We start from the raw sequence: 18,758 nt of genomic DNA, 5'->3' as shown, positions 1-18,758 counted from the left end.
AAAATTATGCCCTTACCTATCAAAATCTGTACACAATTTTAACCTATGAGATGTCTGAAATGTACCTCAACTGTTATCCTATTGGCTAATTTAGATTGTCTCTAGATTATTTCTATTGATGAGACATAGATTTTGTTTTCTTTTATTATATTGAGTTTGAAATGATATAGTTAATTTATATTTAATACACAGGTATACCTGTTTCTGCAACAACAACAAAAAAACATGCTGCTGATGAATTTTGTTTTTTAAGGTGTCGGCATATGGTTCATTTTTTTATCAGGGATTATATGTCGTGGGAACATTTATAAATATTTTGGGGGGAAATCGCCAAGAGAACCCTCCCCCTCTAATTTTTTACTTGTCTTTAAAACTAAAAACACCCTTCCCCTTCCTTCAAAAGCCACCAGAGGCCTCTAGGTGTTGATATAATAAAGTACTAAAGTTTGACGGGGTAGTCAAGAAACAAAATGACTTTTTACTAGAATTCAGGTTAAAAATGAAATTTGCAGAGGAATAAATTGAGTTTAAGTGCACTAGAATACATATTACAAATGTGTTTTATGCTATCTATCTATGTAAGAATTTATTTCACTATATAAATATATATAAATGTTAAGTATGTCTAAAAAAATTTTCAGAAAAAGTTTTAGAAATAAATGTTTAAATAGTGTTTATAACTATAGCTTTTTTGTCAAACGCTTTATTAATATCTTAAAAACTACTTTTATTTTTCTTCTCTATATGCTAGTAGTATTAAAAAGTTACTTTTCTAAGCTCTTTGGATAGTTTTTACTTTTAATAAACATTTTTAGTGTTCACAGTGTACATGTATTCTCTAAATTGTCCAAATTTTCATTTCTTAGCCAATTATTTTATTCATCCTTATATTCAATGTATTTTTATTGTCCACCCTTTTTGGACTAAGTCTTATCTTTTACACTCAATTTTACAATTTTCACCCTATACATATTATTATATTTAACTTGGATACAGATCAAATTTTCATTTCCTAACCAATTTTTGTAAATTTTAGGTATGTGTTCTGAATATTTAATACCATTTATTTCCCAGTCAATTTTTGTTGTTCACCCTGTATACTTTATGTATTCCCTGTATATGGAGCAAATTTTCATTTCCTCAGCCCATTTGCAATCATGAAACAATGAATGTACAATTTCTTTAAATTAAACTTTACACTAGTAAAACTAAATGTTATTTTCAGCAATTTTTTACCTTTGGTTTATCATTTTTTTCAGTGACATACACATTGATTCACCAGGGGATTGCGAATCCTTTAGAGGGAGGGTAACATATTCAGATGCCATAATACAATAGAGGATTGACCTATCCCACCCAAAATAAATAAAAACCTGCTTAAATTATTTAAGATACTACTTTGGAAAGAAGAACCAAATTTTTGTAACAGACAAACAGGGACCTTACCACTTTTATATAATGATATAAGTTTTGTGTTTAGAGAATATCCTATATACAAAGTTCTGTACTTTGTTCAATTAAATTTTGCAAAATTGTTTTAGTTAAGACAAAAGGTAGCTGTCTACGCACACATTAACCTAATGAGATCTTTCTCCCAAGCATACTATTCAACAAAACTCCTGGGAAAAATGGATAGATATGTTTACTAAGTGTTGAACTACCTAATAAACTTTTTATGATTTTTGCTTCTAAAGAACAAGAGTCAAATGGTTTTAGTAAGACCAAAGCATCACTGTGCTGTTACAATGCCTTACTATTAGGTTCCGTTTTAAAAAGTGCAGTTGTTTCGAATCAGAGGCGTCAACAAGGGGGTTGAAGTGGGGTCTGTTTAAGGGGGATGTCAAAATCATAAAGAAGGTGTCAAAAATTTCAGGTGCACTTTACGCACCTCCCTGGCAAAATCCTCTGCACGCCGCTCTTTAAAATTATATTTATCTATAAACAAGGTCCATATGTAGTATAAAGACATTGAAATAATTAGTAAATTAACATTTTACCTATAACCTTTCCCTTGAAAACATACATATTACAACATTATACAAAATTCCTGCAATTCATATTTCATCCATACAAAATGTAAATACAACTTAAGAAAGTTTTTCTCTCACTAATATCCCAGTCATTCTATTATTAGGACTCAGAATTTTATTGGCTATCTTTAAGCACATCAGGGCAGCTTGTTTTCTGTCCTGTTTGTAAAATATTGTTTAAAATGTCCCCAAAAGGGTAACATTTAATATAGATTAGCAGTTGTAAAATTTAGATCGAAATGATTAGAAAGCGACAGGTTTTTAATGCATAATAATAAATTGATCTGGCATGGTTCAAGTTTCCTATTACCATGCAAATTACTTATGGAATATTTTTAACTAAAATACATACAGATAGATATTTCCAATTATAAAGTAGCCTCGTTATTACTAATGTTCAACATACCTACAACACAAAAAAGCCTCAGATCTCGTAACCGCTGAACCAATATTGTGATTTTTAGAGCATATACCTACTGTGGTGGTTTTAAGCTATTTTTTTGGAGAAGGGGATTGGAAAAACCCACTGAATAAAATTGCCTCCTTCAAATATTTGTTCTTTCAAAAAACAAAAAAAAACAATAGAAGGGGAAAAACCTCATTAACCTTTATGAACGAAGCAACTGGTAAATAGTAAAATAAATGCATAAAAAGCAAATTAGCATCATGATTGTGTAAATATATCTCGACTTAGTTACAGAAAACTCATTTGAAAACATAAATCAAAGCAAAGCAAAGTTTTCAGTCACAAATATTTCAACCTATTTGACGCACTAACTTTTTCTTTAGGGGCTCGTTTACAGCTTCTCTTTAATTATTTATTTTAGGAAGATGAAAATACCCATTTTGCGATTGGTAAACCTGTATCGAAACAGTTTACCTGCATTTTATCATACAATAAAAAATTATTGATTTTTTCGACGAGGTTTCGCAAATTGGTGGCTTTTTCACAATTTTCATTCTTAGGCTTAATGTAAATTTGCCTTGAAATGATTATTATTATCCTTGTTTTCATTTACGTTTTGTCTATACTTAAAATATCATAATTTAGTTTGTATTTTCGTAAATCAACTACAGTATATACATACTTTTACTTCGGCAAATAGACATCTAATTACTGCGTAGTAGAACGAAGGAAATAATTACAAACAATTTTACATTGGTGGAAAATGTAAAACAATATTCATTTTTTTAAGCAAAAAAATTTAAATCACAATTAGTATAAATTTTATTAAACGTTTTTTTATACAAAAATAACGACAGAGGGAAAATGTTACAAAGTTTTGGTACAATTATTATCGCAATTTTTTTTATGGAAATGGCACTTTTTTGTCTACATTAAGAAAAATTAGTTTTCAACAATTGGAATAAATTTTTTTACAAAATTAAGTTTGACTGAAATATTGTAAATACAAAAATCTCCTTACAAATGTGTGAAAGAGTATAAAAATAATCAAATTTAATTTTGTAAATTTGTTTTTTGTTAATAGTAAAATGAGCAAATAGTCATGAGATAAAATTCTATAATAAAAATTCAAAAAGTAAATTTAAAAATAATCATTGATATTAGCTGACTAATAAAGATGATAAGTTAAGATACTCCTAGAATATGATCAGAGACTCGAACTTGTGATGGTAGAAAATCTTGATTTTCGGCGGCTGGTACTATGGGCTGCTTCTAGCAGCTGACTGCTCTTTTTGTAGCAGCTACTTCTTTGACTATTTTACAGAACACAAGATCTTACAATGTTTTCAAATTTACTGTAAAATATTTTTTTTTAGAATTTTGCGTTTTTGTTACATTTTCTAATTTCAAATTAAATTGGACATTTTTTATAGAAGTAAAATTAAAGATATTAACATATGTACATCAATATCATTTTATAAGGCATTAATCATTTTTTTATTAAGCAGCTCTTGTCATTTTTTCCTTCATTGCTCTGCCCTCCTCAGCGGCCAAGGTGTTGAGCACATTGCTGGCGGCGGGGTTGAATTTCATCATCTTCTGTGCGATCAGAGGGTTCTCTCCACGCTCTGTCTGCAGCTTCTTGCGCTGCTCCACGAGGTCGGGGTTGGTCAGCATCTCGCGGTCCTCGGTCATCTCCTCGATGACAGCCTCGTCGTAGCACTAAACAGAGAAGATGACAGTTAGTCAATTGATTGGAAGGTTTAATTCAAAGAAAACACTGTGCGATTAAACTCCAATTTGGCGCATTTTCTGAATGTCATAACTAGAGACCATAGACGTCCAAGGGGGGGGGGAGGGTAATGGGGCGATTACCCCCCCCCCCAAATGAATTTTTTTCATTTAAAATTTACCACTACCCTGGGGGTGCCGTAGGCACCCCCAACCATAAATACTAAATCAATTAACAAGGCTAGTTATAATTGTTAACTAACTACAAGCTTTGTGGTCAAAACAATGTGACGTATTTTTTTGAGTAATTAAAAAGAAAATACTTGAAACAACAACAATTCTTTTTTATCTTGTTTGTCAGAAAATTTAGACACTCTAGTCTTTTGAGCTATTCAAAAATTTCACAGCAGCACTATTTTCTAACTTCATGAGATCAAAATAGTTATTATAGAATCGTTTCATAAAGGAGTTTCTGCGGATAATAAAATAAAAAATTAAGAGTTAATCCCTTCTTTGTTTGCCTCGAGTGAAATTTTCTATGTTTAAATCTAGCGGATTTAGAGTCATACTGGAAGGTAGAATTAATTTCTGTTATCTATACCTTTGATAATATATCATAAAAACAAAACTGTGATGTTTAACAAAACCTGTTATCAAAAGACTTGTACCTCAATGGGGCAGTTGTACTGGTTGATCTCAATGCCGAGCTTGCCGCAGGTGGTGAAGTTGTCAGGCTGGGGCAGGTGTCCCTTCAGACCATGGTTCTCCATAGCGTCAATGTAGTAATCCATGCCTACAAATATTTTTTTTTTATTAAAAGGTATTTTACTGGGTTCGGCACAGAAATACGGTATAGCCAACAAGAGAAATAAATCTAAAATAATAATTGGGAGGCAGGCAAAAAAGTCGTCAATCCTTAGAAGTGTTGCACCCCAACGACAGCTGAAAATCGATAATAGGTTTCGTGATTTTTTAGAATTAATTTCGTTGTTGGTATAAGCTGGTTTCGGCAGCCACGCCTTGAACCGACAGGATGCAACTCAGACTTGTACGGCTGAATTAAAATTAAATTAATGAAAAAAATTCGCTACTAAATGGTGTGTTAGCAATTAATGTCACTGTCGCGTTTATTCCAAAATAAATATAATTTTTTCAAAGGAAATAAATATTTTTTATCTGTTGGTCGTTCGGTTGGTCTGTAAGTTGTGCTTACCAATATTTCTGCCTCCCTTGTTGTTCTTTCCCTTGTTGCTGGGCCAAATCTCCTCAAAGTTGGGCACAATGTGGTCTCCTCTAGATAGATAGATAGATAGATAGATAGATAGATAGATAGATAGATAGATAGATAGATAGATAGATAGATAGATAGATAGATAGATAGATAGATAGATAGATAGATAGATAGATAGATAGATAGATAGATAGATAGATAGATAGATAGATAGATAGATAGATAGATAGATAGATAGATAGATAGATAGATAGATAGATAGATAGATAGATAGATAGATAGATAGATAGATAGATAGATAGATAGATAGATAGATAGATAGATAGATAGATAGATAGATAGATAGATAGATAGATAGATAGATAGATAGATAGATAGATAGATAGATAGATAGATAGATAGATAGATAGATAGATAGATAGATAGATAGATAGATAGATAGATAGATAGATAGATAGATAGATAGATAGATAGATAGATAGATAGATAGATAGATAGATAGATAGATAGATAGATAGATAGATAGATAGATAGATAGATAGATAGATAGATAGATAGATAGATAGATAGATAGATAGATAGATAGATAGATAGATAGATAGATAGATAGATAGATAGATAGATAGATAGATAGATAGATAGATAGATAGATAGATAGAAGGATTAATTAATAGACAAATAATATTTAGGTATTGTTATTTTACAGAATGGGTGTATAATCATAGAGCTAGAAAGATAAGACAAAACATAACTTGGTAGAAATGTAGATAGAAGGATATATTATATAAAACTTTATACTTGATTAATATTCCTACGTTTAAAAGTTTTAGGAAAAGATTAATTATGACGAAGGGATTTAAAACAATTTCTGAATTCATAGATAATATTTTTCTCTATCAAAATGACCTCAAGTAGCGGGGCTACTCTTTAATTGATGTGGTGTTCATGAGGTGGTATACTTATGTTGGTCTAACAGTAAAGAATTGATAGATGACAGATTTATCCTGACTTACATCCAATTCGTTAAAAAGCTTCGCTAATAAGTTCAGTAACATCCAAGTTGAATAAAACCATTATTTTCAAATATGTTTAAAAGAAATTCATTAATAAATTTTCTATCTTTTTAAATTCAATTTAAAAACCAAGCAATTTTAACAATAAATATAGGGATAAAACTATAGACGGTAATCTATTTCTACAAAAACAAAAACGTATGAATTCATTAAATTTTTATAGCAAGTAAATTAAGGATTCAAGACTAAGGCCTAACACACCTATAAGACCCAAACAAGTCCTAATGGTGTATCCGAGTTAAATATTTGGAAAGAAAGGGATGTAAATCAATTTATATTTAATGGCTATTCTAACTACCAAAATATGTTAAAATCAATATTGCTATCAAACCCTTTACTAAAATCAATAATACATTAATTTTAAAAAAATCAACCTAATTATTAAATTCCAAAATTTTTTAACATGTCAATTTCTTCAGAGGAAAACTCCTAAACCAATGGCTGTTAAAGAGGTCTCTAATTACAAAGTATGTTTTTATACATATATACTTCTGCTATAAAAGACATTTTTAAAAAGTTGTATGATAAAATAATTTTGTGTCAGGGTTGATCTAGATGGATGAGTTTCTTTTAAGTAGCAAAACAACCCAATTTTGAACCTTTGAACTAATGTTAATATCTGCGCTTATAGCCTCTACAAATTAAATAACATATTCCTAAATATATGCAATACAAAGGTTCCCTAAAATTTGTTTTAAGTTAAATAATTTCTTATATGAGCTACTCTACTTGCATGTGATAATAGAATAGCCTAAAACCCTCCAAGGAGCAAGAAGACACAAAAAGCTATTACGAAAAAGACAACTTTTAGTGTCACGGCGATTTGATGTCATTAATATAGATTTATTAAGCTACTTTTTTCTATGAATTCTTTCATACTTGTTCTCTATCTGTCCGTCTTTTCAATAAGACCCTGACGCCGCTCTCTCTCTCTCTCTCTCTCTCTCTCTCTCTCTCTCCCTCCTGCACACAAAGAGTCTTTTCTAGATGAATTATTTTCTTGTCCACATATGAAATACATTTTATATTTTCCATTTCATTTGATAAATTATAATACACAAAAAAAGGCTTCTATACCATCCGTCTAAATCATTCTTTTTTAGTAGTGAAGCTACTCCATAATTAACTTTGTCTGTCTGTCAACCATTTCATAACGCTATGGGAGATATGTGATTATCTCTGCAGATAAATTTTTTAGTGAAGATTCCCTGTACCAATGAGCATCTAATACATAATTTACTTGGCTCGGCAGTCTAATGGTCATACATTATACATAAATACTTATTTTCAAAAAGGATTCGAGATTCTAATCACATACGTATTCTTTTTTTTATGACAACTAAATATCTGCTATATAGTTCGTTGTCCGTTGGTCCATCCATATTTTTTGAGCTCAGCTACTTTTAGTCCTGGATGTTGTCATCCTTGTTTCTCTCCCTCTCTCTCTCTCTCTTTCTTTTCTTTGTCCATTTCCCTTTTCTATTTGTACATATATATACATCATAAGTAGCGCATCTACTTTGCAATTAGGATCTGCATGTATGCTATCATTGTTATTAATTGAGATAATAATATAAAGGTTATTAGGTATACAAATGCTTATTTTGTATGATGTAAAATAGTTTTCATTTGGAACTCGCGGCTACAATACTACTAAGGCATGTCTTTACGTGCGAGTTTGTTACGAAAAATTTCAATTTTATAATGGATTATTTGTCAAAAATAAAATAATTATTTATTTTCTTTATTCGTCCTAAGAAATATTAGAAGGTTCAATTTCACAGGAGGTTCCCTTAATTCGAGAACTCAATCGGTTCAGTAGTAATTAATATCTTAGGTTTTAGACAGAATAATTCTTTCTACTTTTTCCAAATTTTAATACTTTATATAAAAGGATATTATTAATTTTAAATAGTATTAAAAATATAAATATGAATGTTTGAAAAATTTGGATCTGTTCCAAAATGAAACTGTGCGGTCATAACAAAGGAATGATAATCAATTTAACGCCCATTTCAAATTTTTGTCCCAGGCTAAAGGGTAATAATCAGATATAGGACAATGGATGATAAATTAATCTTTCCTCAAATGAAATTTGTAAATACTGTGCTTAGTATGATTATGAGGGAGAAAGGGAAGCAATTTAATAACCATTTTGAAATTTTGTCCTAGGTTTAAGTGAATTATTGCGAGAATATGACAAAAGATGATAAATTAATCCTCCTCCTAATTCTTTTGCTTCTATATTGCCTTTGGAAGCTTAAAGTTACAAGGAGCAATCAAAATTTATAATCAGTGCAGTACATATTAATAAAATAAAGTAGTAGTATGCTTTTCTGTCAGTAGCCAAAAATCTCGGAAAATAAACTACAGAATGTAATTTACTTTTCAGGGAAGTTTTTTAAATGTCTTGGGGTGGTTTTATGCTATTTTCCTAGCCTCCTTAACCTTCCCCAAAATGCTGGGGTAGAAGCAAATAGTTTTAAATATGCTTACTAGAAAAATTAAAAGAAAATATACAGTGTAAATTATGTATTTTTATTTCTTTAGCAAACTACTGCCCTTTGTTTTTTTTATGTTTGGCCACTAAAATTTCTCTTGCTAGATTTGTTTTTCTAGACAGAGTCAAAATAAGGTGTTTTACTTTTTGAAAATCAATTTAAATTTTTTAATAATTTTTTTTTCTAAAAAATAATAGGAAGGTATTATGCAGTAGACAAAGAAATACTTCATTATTTTTACATCTTGGCATTGCATAAAAAATAAAGACTGAAAACCCTTTTATTTAACTATTACAAAACCTCACCTAACACACAGGCAGACAAACAAACATCCTTCATAATAGTATTATGATAAATTCTAATGCAAGTTATCTCAATAATTTCTTTCTGTTGTGTTAAAATTCTATTTTTCTTTTTTTTCCTGGCGGACGGCCAAATCAGCCTCTTACTATCCATCCACTCGCAATTTGGCAAAAATTCTTGCAGTAAACAAAAATGTTTGTCAATTTTTCAATGGCAAGTAAATGTGTTTTCTATAAACAAGAAAAATAGAACAGACAAGGCTCGGCAGTTGCGCGTCAGCCACCAGCAAGCCTCAGGGAAATCGACATTGTAATTTTGAAAATAAACTAGATATTCTTTGAAATAATCCCTCAATTTAGTAAAAAATCTGCTCGTACGGCTTGTTATAATAGTTTGATCCATTTCAAGTCTTGTATCTTAAATAAGATATCTTTAAGCTGTTTTAACACTGAATTTTCTTGGCATAATTACCTTACTTACTTAATTCATAAAAGTAATTCCCATAATTTTTAAGATCAAGTATCTTGTATTTTTGCAACTTACAACTTATCAATTAATTGCTTAGTCTTTGGCTTCATCGACCTTAAAACCGCTCCAACTCTATATATTTCAATGTTTCTTTATCCGTTTGTATTATTTGTTAAAATTTCATTAGATAAATACTGTCATCCTTGGAAATAAACGTTTTGTATTCAACAAAATTTTATTTAATCTTTGAAATTAAAAATGACATCACGAATGAGATAACAAGAGGTTTATAAACATTTTAACCTTCAAATTTGCATACAGGGGACAAAATATTAGCAAATAAATAGTAGACATAAACGTTGCAAATAAATCAAATAAGGTTAATTATGATTATTTGAGAAGCAGCTAATACTTGTTGGTAAAATCTGATAGAATTTTCATTCTTGGCATGTATTGTCAAATATAACATTTTCAGTTGAATATTACAGCTTTTCCTTCCTCGCTATATCTGTAACTATGTAACCATGCATTTATGTAATGCATATTTCACATTGTAAATTTATATATGTCGTTTAATTTTATCTTTTTTACATCTTAGCGTGTTATGATCGGTTTCAGTCTTGTTTTTAGGGACAAAGAAAAATTGCGCAAATAACTCTTAAATTATTATACCTATCTCTATCCCAACAATCTTGTTTTGTGAAAACAAAGTGTACATATTGAAAAATAAATTGATTTATTTCAATCTAAAGGAAAAATTGAAAAAGAGAAGACAAAAAAATTAAGTTCAAGGGTGCGTGGCTATAATTAGATTATGAGTCTTACAAACCCCTTAAGAGACCGATAGGCGCTTTAAGGTTGATTACTATGTATGTCTCCGACTTTATGATTGACACAGAAGCACCCTACTACTTATATGTACTTTAGTTAGAAAAGAATGCTTGTTTACTTTACTAGGTCAGCCCCTTAGGAAATTCTTTTATAACGAGGATAACAAATTTGAATAACATTCCCCAAACTCAAGGATTCGTATCCAGACCAGGTGAGTCACACTGGAAAAGTTTGTCTTGTAAGGGTTGAATTTCTTTAATTTTATACTTTCTCAGAAAATGACTAATATACAGTATGTTTGAATTACATAGATGGTATACAAAATAATAAGCTGAGAAATTTAGCAGTCGAGGAAGACTGTTAATTATAGATATGCTACGTATCAAAATTTACATGAACATTATTGTGTATTAATGGCCCGCCGCTAGCATATTTAGACGTTCTGTATTCAGATGAGAATTGAAATGGTGAAAAAAAGCCTCAAACCATCCAAAGACTCTTATTTGGAAATAATTTAGTCTAAAACCCTATTGGGATATGTGTTAGGCTTCCTTTTAAATAGTAGACTATTATTATTCAAAAGAAAGAAGTATCAAACAAAATACCTTACTACTTTTTACGATAAATATTTCATTTTAATAACATATTTGTAGTTTAGTGAAAATAATTAAACTATTTGCTGAATTAAAGTGTAAAATGAGAAATATTTGTGCCTAAAAGAAAGGGAAAGTATTGAAATGTATTTATATATTATTCAGGTGACATTTTTTCATTTCATATGTTTATAGGTCAACAATTTTACCAGGAATAAAGTAACAAGAAAACAAGCTTCCTTCAAATTTAAACAAATCTTTTTCGTTGATTTTTATTCTTAACATATTGTAAAAATTAACTTTAAATTCAATATAAATATATTTCAATAGATTTAAAAATAATATGCCCTAAAGTTATGATTTTTCTTTGTTGGTAACAATTAAATCATTATGTACAAATAAAATTAAAAAGAAGAAAAAAATATTTTGTCTTACTTTTGAGTTATTTTTGACTGACAGAAAAGGAGAAAAACAAATATTCTATCCATAAATCTCTAAAATTTTAACATTCTAATAACATTAACCATCCTTATGTCCCTGAATTGTCACCTTACTTACTTCTACTGGGGGAAATAATTCAATTATCTACTATTCAAAGTACAATCCTTTAATGATAATGACATTATACCTAACTACAGAAACAATTTACTTGTAGTTGTATCCTAATGTAAAAGCAGTAGGATGTTGTCTGTCTGTCTGTCTGTTAGCTAGGCAATGATAATAAAATTTTTCTTAAATAGTAAGAGAGGTAATGTCAACATGCTAATAGATTAATTAATTAATTACAAAATAAAGTAGGAGTTGATTAATTTACAGTCCAGTTTTTTTCTGCCATTTTAGTTCTATATTGTACTTAATAATCTAGACTTCTAACCTAATTCAAATATGTACATTAAAAGTTACACGGAAATTTGGCAACAATTTTCTGAATTTCAAATCTTAATCTTAGTATTAAGATTAGTTAAATCAAACATAAATATTAAACAAATTAAAATTGACACAGATATGTATCAATATGCAGGGATTTTACGGGATAGGACAATGGTAAATAGATAAATATACATTTCTAATGATGATAAACAAAATACCCCATATTTAGATCAAAATTAGTGATTGAAAAGTTTAGACACTACTAGTTTGGAACCATCCAATAAAATTCAGTAAAAGTCACCACGTTTTCAGCCAAGGAATGAGACACCGTTGTTATAAAACTTATAATTACCAGTCCAATATCCCCTCCCTACCTGGTGACTCTGTGTACTGGGTGTGTGTTTCAACACGAACATGGAGTGTATAATTAGAGAAAAAATCTACCCGAAAGAAAAAAATACCCAGAAGTTTTGTTAAATTACTTTAACTATTTTTAAGTAAAACTAAAAATCTATTTGTCTCCATGCTATCACTAGTCAACAATTTAGAAAGTATCAACTAAAGTACAAAATATAAAAAGTTTGATGTCAAATAGTTTTTCTTAAGGTGAAACCTCCCCCCTCCTTTTCATTTTTAATTTTCATATTCATAATCCTTGTTAGCTATTGAATTAGAATAAGGAATAGAACAGAAAGCTATAATTTTTAGGGGAAATATTTTCACAAATATAAGAAAGTAGAAATAAAGATTGGACTGATTAGCCTGAAAATAACTGGGTTCAAGTCATAGCTATAACAAATTTATCTTAAATCTGAAAAAACGCAGCAACTCTACATTTGCGTATAAGTCACAACATAATTACATCTTTTATGCATCACCTTTCTTATTCAAAAACATAAACATTAAAGAAAAAGATTTTATAAAAAAGCTATATTCAGGCATTGTGATTAGTTTAGTTTGTCCTCCCCTAATTACTCTGCTAAGAAAATGTTAATTAAAGTTGACTTGTTTAACCCCTTTGATCTGCACATTCTGGTTTCATCAACTCAAGGATACAGGGATATGACAATGGCTTGATTAACTTCTTTGATCTGTTTATTCTGGTTTCATCAATTCATGGATACAGGGTTAGAACAATAACTTGCTGGGTCCCTTTAATCTGTTTTAACAATAAGGTTTTAAATTTTGTTGCTTTAAAATTGCTAGATTTGAATTTTTCCATCTAATGATTATAAATTTTTACATTTTAAACCAAAGTAGGATTTATTCTAGGGTTGGGCCGGATATCCGGTGTGGCCGGATATCCGGCCATTTTCAATATCCGGCCGGATACCGGATATTGAAACTATCCGGCCGGATATCCGGCTCTATATTTTTTATACTTTACACCAAAAATCTCTGCTTTTTAAAATTTTAAATGGCTATAATTTTCTTATTATTGAAGCTAGAAGAACATTTTTTCTGAACAAGTTTACCTTTATGTAAATTTATATAAGATTTCTGAAGAAATTTTTTTTTGCTACTTTAGTATCTGGTAATTTGGCCGGTTATCCGGCCGGATATCCGGCCGGATATCCGGTAATTTGGCCGGATAACCGGACATTTGCCGGATATCCGGCGTTAGCCGGATATCCGGCCGGTTACCGGATATCCGGCGTTTGAAATCAGCCGGATATCCGGTATCCGGTATCCGGCCAAAAAAGTATCCGGCCCAACCCTAATTTATTCATCATCTATAGAGTAATCCCTTTATCCCTGACTACTAGTCAGAAGTACCAAACACAACATTTTGGCATTTCATCAATTTATTCAACCTCATTATAAACTTCTCAATATACATATGTATGTTGGTATATTAGATGTACTTAAATATCAAAATTTGATACATTTCAATCTTAAATTAAACCAAATTTTTTGTATAGTAAAGACAACTCTATAAAGAAACGCAATAAAAACTATTTTTTCATGAATAAATTTTATTTTGTCATCTCAAGACAATTGCCGGCATTCTTGATCATGTAAACAGAAAGACATACAGACAGACAGATACAGATCAACAAACAGACAGATACAGATCAACATACAGACAAATTGTTTACCTCTCAACAACCATCTCAATGGAGGTGCAGGCATTCTTGATCATGGAAACAGAAAGACATACAGACAGACAGAGACAGATCAACAAACAGACAGATACAGATCAACAAATAGACAGATACAGATCAACAAATAGACAGATACAAATCAACAAATAGACAGATACAGATCAACAAACAGACAGAGACAGATCAACAAACAGACAGATAAAGATTAACATACAGACATATTTGTTACCTCTCAACAACCATCTCAAGGGAGGTGCCGGCATTCTTGATCATGTAAACAGAAAGACATACAGACAGACAGAAACAGATCAACAAACAGACAGATACAGATCAACAAACAGACAAATTGTTTACCTCTCAACAACCATCTCAAGGGAGGTGCCGGCATTCTTGATCATGTAAACAGATAGACATACAGACAGACAGATACAGATCAACAAACAGACAGATACAGATCAACAAACAGACAAATTGTTTACCTCTCAACAACCATCTCAAGGGAGGTGCCGGCATTCTTGATCATGGAAACAATCTGGTTGTGGGACATTTCAAAAACCTCCTGGCCGTTGATGCTCCACACGTAATCCCATTCCTTAAAAGTTTATTTGTTAACCTCACATTTTTAAAACTCGAACTTGAGTGTCATTGCCACATTAGACACTTCATGGATTATCATCCTTATGGATCACTAGAGAGAAATAGGATGAGTCGACACTCAAATTTCTTAAGAAGCTGGAGGTTATAAATCTTCCATGTACCTGTAAGAAGCTTCAGTGAAAAGGAAAATTATATCAGTCGAGAGGTTAATATTAAGGTAAAGACACACAGCCAGTCATCCTGTTACTTTTACATAATGATAAGCCTTTTATGTAAAGTAGCTGAATGAATATTAGGTGTGTTTGTTTGGATATAAAAAACGACTGGACTAATCGTTAAACCGTTTTCAAGAAAATAACATTATATAGAGTTACTGCGCTTATAATATAATTATTACTAACCGTGCAACCAGCGGATTCAGCAGGGCTATAGGGCTTGATACAGCCGAGATTATAGAGTGGCTGAGATTATAATATAGTTGTTACTAATCTTGCAACCAGCAGATTCAGCAGGGCCGTAGGGCTTAGGGCTTAATACGGCCGAGTATAAAGAGTTACTAAGCTTATCATATAGTTGCTAATAACCTTACAACCAGCGGATTCAGCAATGCAGTAGCGCTTAATACATGCCAAGCAAGCTTATAGAGTTGCTACGCTTATAATATATTTGTTACTAACCTTGCAACCAGCGGATTCGGCGGGGCTGTAGGGCTTGATACGGCCGAGCTTAACTGTCAAGGACTAAAATATATGAAAAAATATTTTTTAATTTTATCTTTTCTTCCTCTTAGACAGCTTCGATGCTTTTAAACTTAATCGTCCTTGTCTTTCTTCCAAATATATTTTATATCTTATTTGTAAATAATAGACTTAAATCTATATTCACAATGAAAAGTAGAAATTTTAAACTTACTTTTACAAAAATATGCAATTTGTACAAATATGAGAAATTTTATTTTAGAGCATTATTTTCAATATTTCATTCAACTTTTTAACTTTTTGATTTTTGTTCTGTTTAAATATTACTAACACTTGAATAGGTTTGATATTTTGTTCAGTTAAAAAAATTGTTTAAATGTATAAAATAAGAAGCCTCCATATTAAAAGATTAAAAATAAAAAAGTTTTAAAAATTATATTTCGACTAAAACTTTACAGCAACTAAAAATTACTATTCCTTAACATTATAATACCAAATAAGTTTCTTTGATTCAAAATAAAAATTAGAATATAAAACCATGAATAAGTTGAATATGGCCATGAATCATGGTCCTCATCTTGTGGGTAAAGTTACATATAGGTCGCGCTCCCTCCATTCTTTTACTTTAATGGTTAATATTACTTTCGGAAAAGGTTTTTTTTAAATTGAACATCTTTGCAACAAAAAAGGGAAAAAGAAGAGTTCTAGGGATTTCAGGTTGTTCCGGGTTGTTCCAGGTTCCAGGTATAATAATAAGCTTACTTGGTCCTTGCCGCCGACGATGACAAATCCCCAGGGCTGGCCGCTGGCCCTGGACAGTCTCATTGTGATCATTTCCTTAGGCATCTTTACTCACTGAAAGGTGTTTTTTTTATAATTTTTGTTGGATTTCAACTGAAGCTTTTTGTAGTGCCTATAAAAATATCGCCATACTGGCCTACCATTGGTCAATTTAATTATATACTAGCCAGCCATTAGTAATTCAGTCTTAGGTCCAAACCCTAAGAAACTATGGCTAATCAAACAATCAAACAAATTCAGTCTGTGTATTGGCCTATCATTGGTGATTTTTATTAAATGGCGTAATTTCTGTATAGGCACTATAACAGCTTCTTTTCAACTGTGTAATTATCAGGTATTAGGGAACAATAAATTAATCTACAACTCTTTTCTCCCCCACAAAGTACGTAATATGACACTATGATTCAGGAATGTACGGGTTGTAAATTAATTAAAACGACCTCCTTCCTTATAAAAATTCTTAATATACAATTCAAGCAACAGTATTGGGGTATGTTCAATATCTTAATATTATGCATTAATCCTAAATTTCAGGAGATGTATCAAAGTTTGTTACGGTAAATCTACAATCCTTTCTCATCCACAAAATATTTTTTTATGGATAAAAGGCTTATCAATATATAGATCTACAAATAGAAATTTTTTTCACATTACAATGGTGCAAGGTTGCTATATCTTCCAGTTACCTATCTATGAACTATTGGTAAATCGAGAGAAGTTTTAAATTATTAAACACAATATTTTTGAAGTAAAATTATCAATATTGAAGTTAAATTTTTATTTAAATATACAAACAAATATCTTTTTCTGTAAGAAAGGGACTGAAAAATTTGTAAAATTAGTTTTAGTGTTGAACATATTTTACATTACACACCAACATACATTTCACACACAGAAAGTCACCCACACACACACACACACACACACACTCACAAAATTAAATTCAAAATACATTAAAACTCGTCCCCCAGATTTCATTCACTTCAAACATATTTTGTCAAAATGAAATTATTCATATTCGCACAATTTCATACTTTTTTTCTTTTTCTCATAATAGAATGAAATGAAAACTCTTTTGTATACCTATGTTCTGGGAAATGATAGTCTTGTATCTAAATACCAGCGGCTCCGCCTCTAGAGGCATTTAATGGCACTTAAAGTAGGGGAGGGAGAGAGATATACCCCCCCCCCACTTGATTTTAATTTTAAAAAGAAAAGTAATAATTTTTGAGGGGTTTTGGGTCATTTTTTCTAGGGTGTTGGTTCCCTCCCCCAAAATATCTTAAATCTTGCAATGACCTATGCGAAGCTACACTGTTGACATTAATGATAACAGTTAAAGATATCATTTTCTCTTTTTATTCACTGTTACAAAAAGATATTCTCTATAAATTATTTTGCTATTAGTGATATATGCGAATAATATTGCACAAGCAATGAAACACCCAGAAGATGTATTACCCTGAATATAATCTTTAGTTATTGTTGGTGAAAAATTAAACTAGATTGCAATCATTTATCTTGTAATTCTATGTGTATATGTGCGTAATAAGTATTTTTATCAGAGCTCGGCTGCCGCGACTAAGCCTCAAACCCGTTTGGAAGCTCTGAAAAATTTAAAATATGGGATTGTCATATTTGGGTCAGGTTTAGACTTCCAGCTGATTTTTAGAATTGGAAAAGGTTAATTTCCCTGAGGCTTATAGGTGGTTGGCGAGATCTGATTTTATGTACACTTTTATGTCTTTGCACGTCATAGTATAGGCCTATTAAAAGTTATATTGTTCATGTCGACTGTTGGCATAAAATAAAAGTTGTCATGGATGTCATATTTTTCACCTGCTATTAGCCTGTTATTTATTACCATCTATCATGTAAAAATACTTAAATACTGTAATTAAGATTACGTTTTGTTGATTTAATGACAGCAGTACAGTTACACAGGGAAGTTTTATAACAATCCCGCCGTAAATTTAAACTTAAAGGAGATGCCTTTTTAATTAAAAATCTAAATGGACATTATATATGTAACTATCTTTAGAAAGATTAATTTTTAACTAATAAGTTTACTTTAATTCTCATTAGTACATTTTATGGGTTTTTTTTACAGTATATGATCAGCTGCTTTTTCTCAGCTTCCCTTAACTTTAATCTTAACAGAAAGGTAGTAAATCTTAAAAAAGAATTATAAAGCCTTATAAAAAGTTTCAAGATTATTTAGTTTTAATTAAAGCATTTTGATTTTTACAAAGCATTTGATTTTTTTTAATGGAGGGTGATTTTTACATTCATACATAAATATTTAAAACTCTTTCATTTTGGTCCAGTTCGAAAAAAAGGGAAGTGATAAATTAAACTTCCCCAATGTAATTCTGTCTTTTGTAGCTTGTTATTAAATTGTAAGGAGGAAAGGCTTGTAGATTAATATAATGGACTCTAGTTCTCATTCTTCATATAAAGTTAAAATTACGTAGGATTAGGGAATACCACTTACAAATAAATTTTCACCATTTAAATAGT

General features: G+C 30.5%; 1 protein-coding gene across 2 annotated transcripts; it reads right to left on the bottom strand.

Moving 5' to 3' along the window:
• Positions 1 to 3,240: 3,240 nt before the first annotated feature.
• Positions 3,241 to 16,356, bottom strand: LOC145322261 (PDZ and LIM domain protein 1-like). Of its 2 annotated transcripts, XM_080164135.1 has the most exons (7): positions 16,200 to 16,356; positions 15,417 to 15,479; positions 14,622 to 14,734; positions 5,381 to 5,460; positions 4,836 to 4,960; positions 3,963 to 4,158; positions 3,241 to 3,751 (listed from the first exon to the last, which is right to left on the bottom strand). In XM_080164135.1, exons 1-7 carry the CDS (start codon positions 16,281 to 16,283, stop codon positions 3,738 to 3,740), a joined length of 675 nt encoding a protein of 224 aa, XP_080020261.1. In that variant the 5' UTR covers positions 16,284 to 16,356; the 3' UTR covers positions 3,241 to 3,737. The 2 variants fall into 2 exon arrangements, with proteins under 2 accessions (XP_080020261.1, XP_080020260.1); XM_080164134.1 differs by having other exon boundaries at positions 3,241 to 4,158.
• Positions 16,357 to 18,758: the final 2,402 nt, after the last annotated feature.

Source organism: Acartia tonsa, chromosome 6, assembly GCF_053477335.1.
Source record: "Acartia tonsa isolate MP-2025a chromosome 6, ASM5347733v1, whole genome shotgun sequence".
Lineage (NCBI taxonomy): Eukaryota > Metazoa > Arthropoda > Copepoda > Calanoida > Acartiidae > Acartia > Acartia tonsa.
This window is presented reverse-complemented; position numbering and strand designations above follow the sequence as displayed.

Coding starts and splice junctions, on each gene's coding strand:
- LOC145322261 (XM_080164134.1), bottom strand. CDS start 16,283: ATGCCTAAGGAAATGATCACAATGAGACTGTCCAGGGCCAGCGGCCAG. Junction 14,735..15,416: donor CCGAATCCGCTGGTTGCAAG/GTTAGTAACAAA, acceptor TAAACTTTTAAG/GAATGGGATTACGTGTGGAG. Junction 4,961..5,380: donor CAAGGGAGGCAGAAATATTG/GTAAGCACAACT, acceptor AAATATTTGTAG/GCATGGATTACTACATTGAC.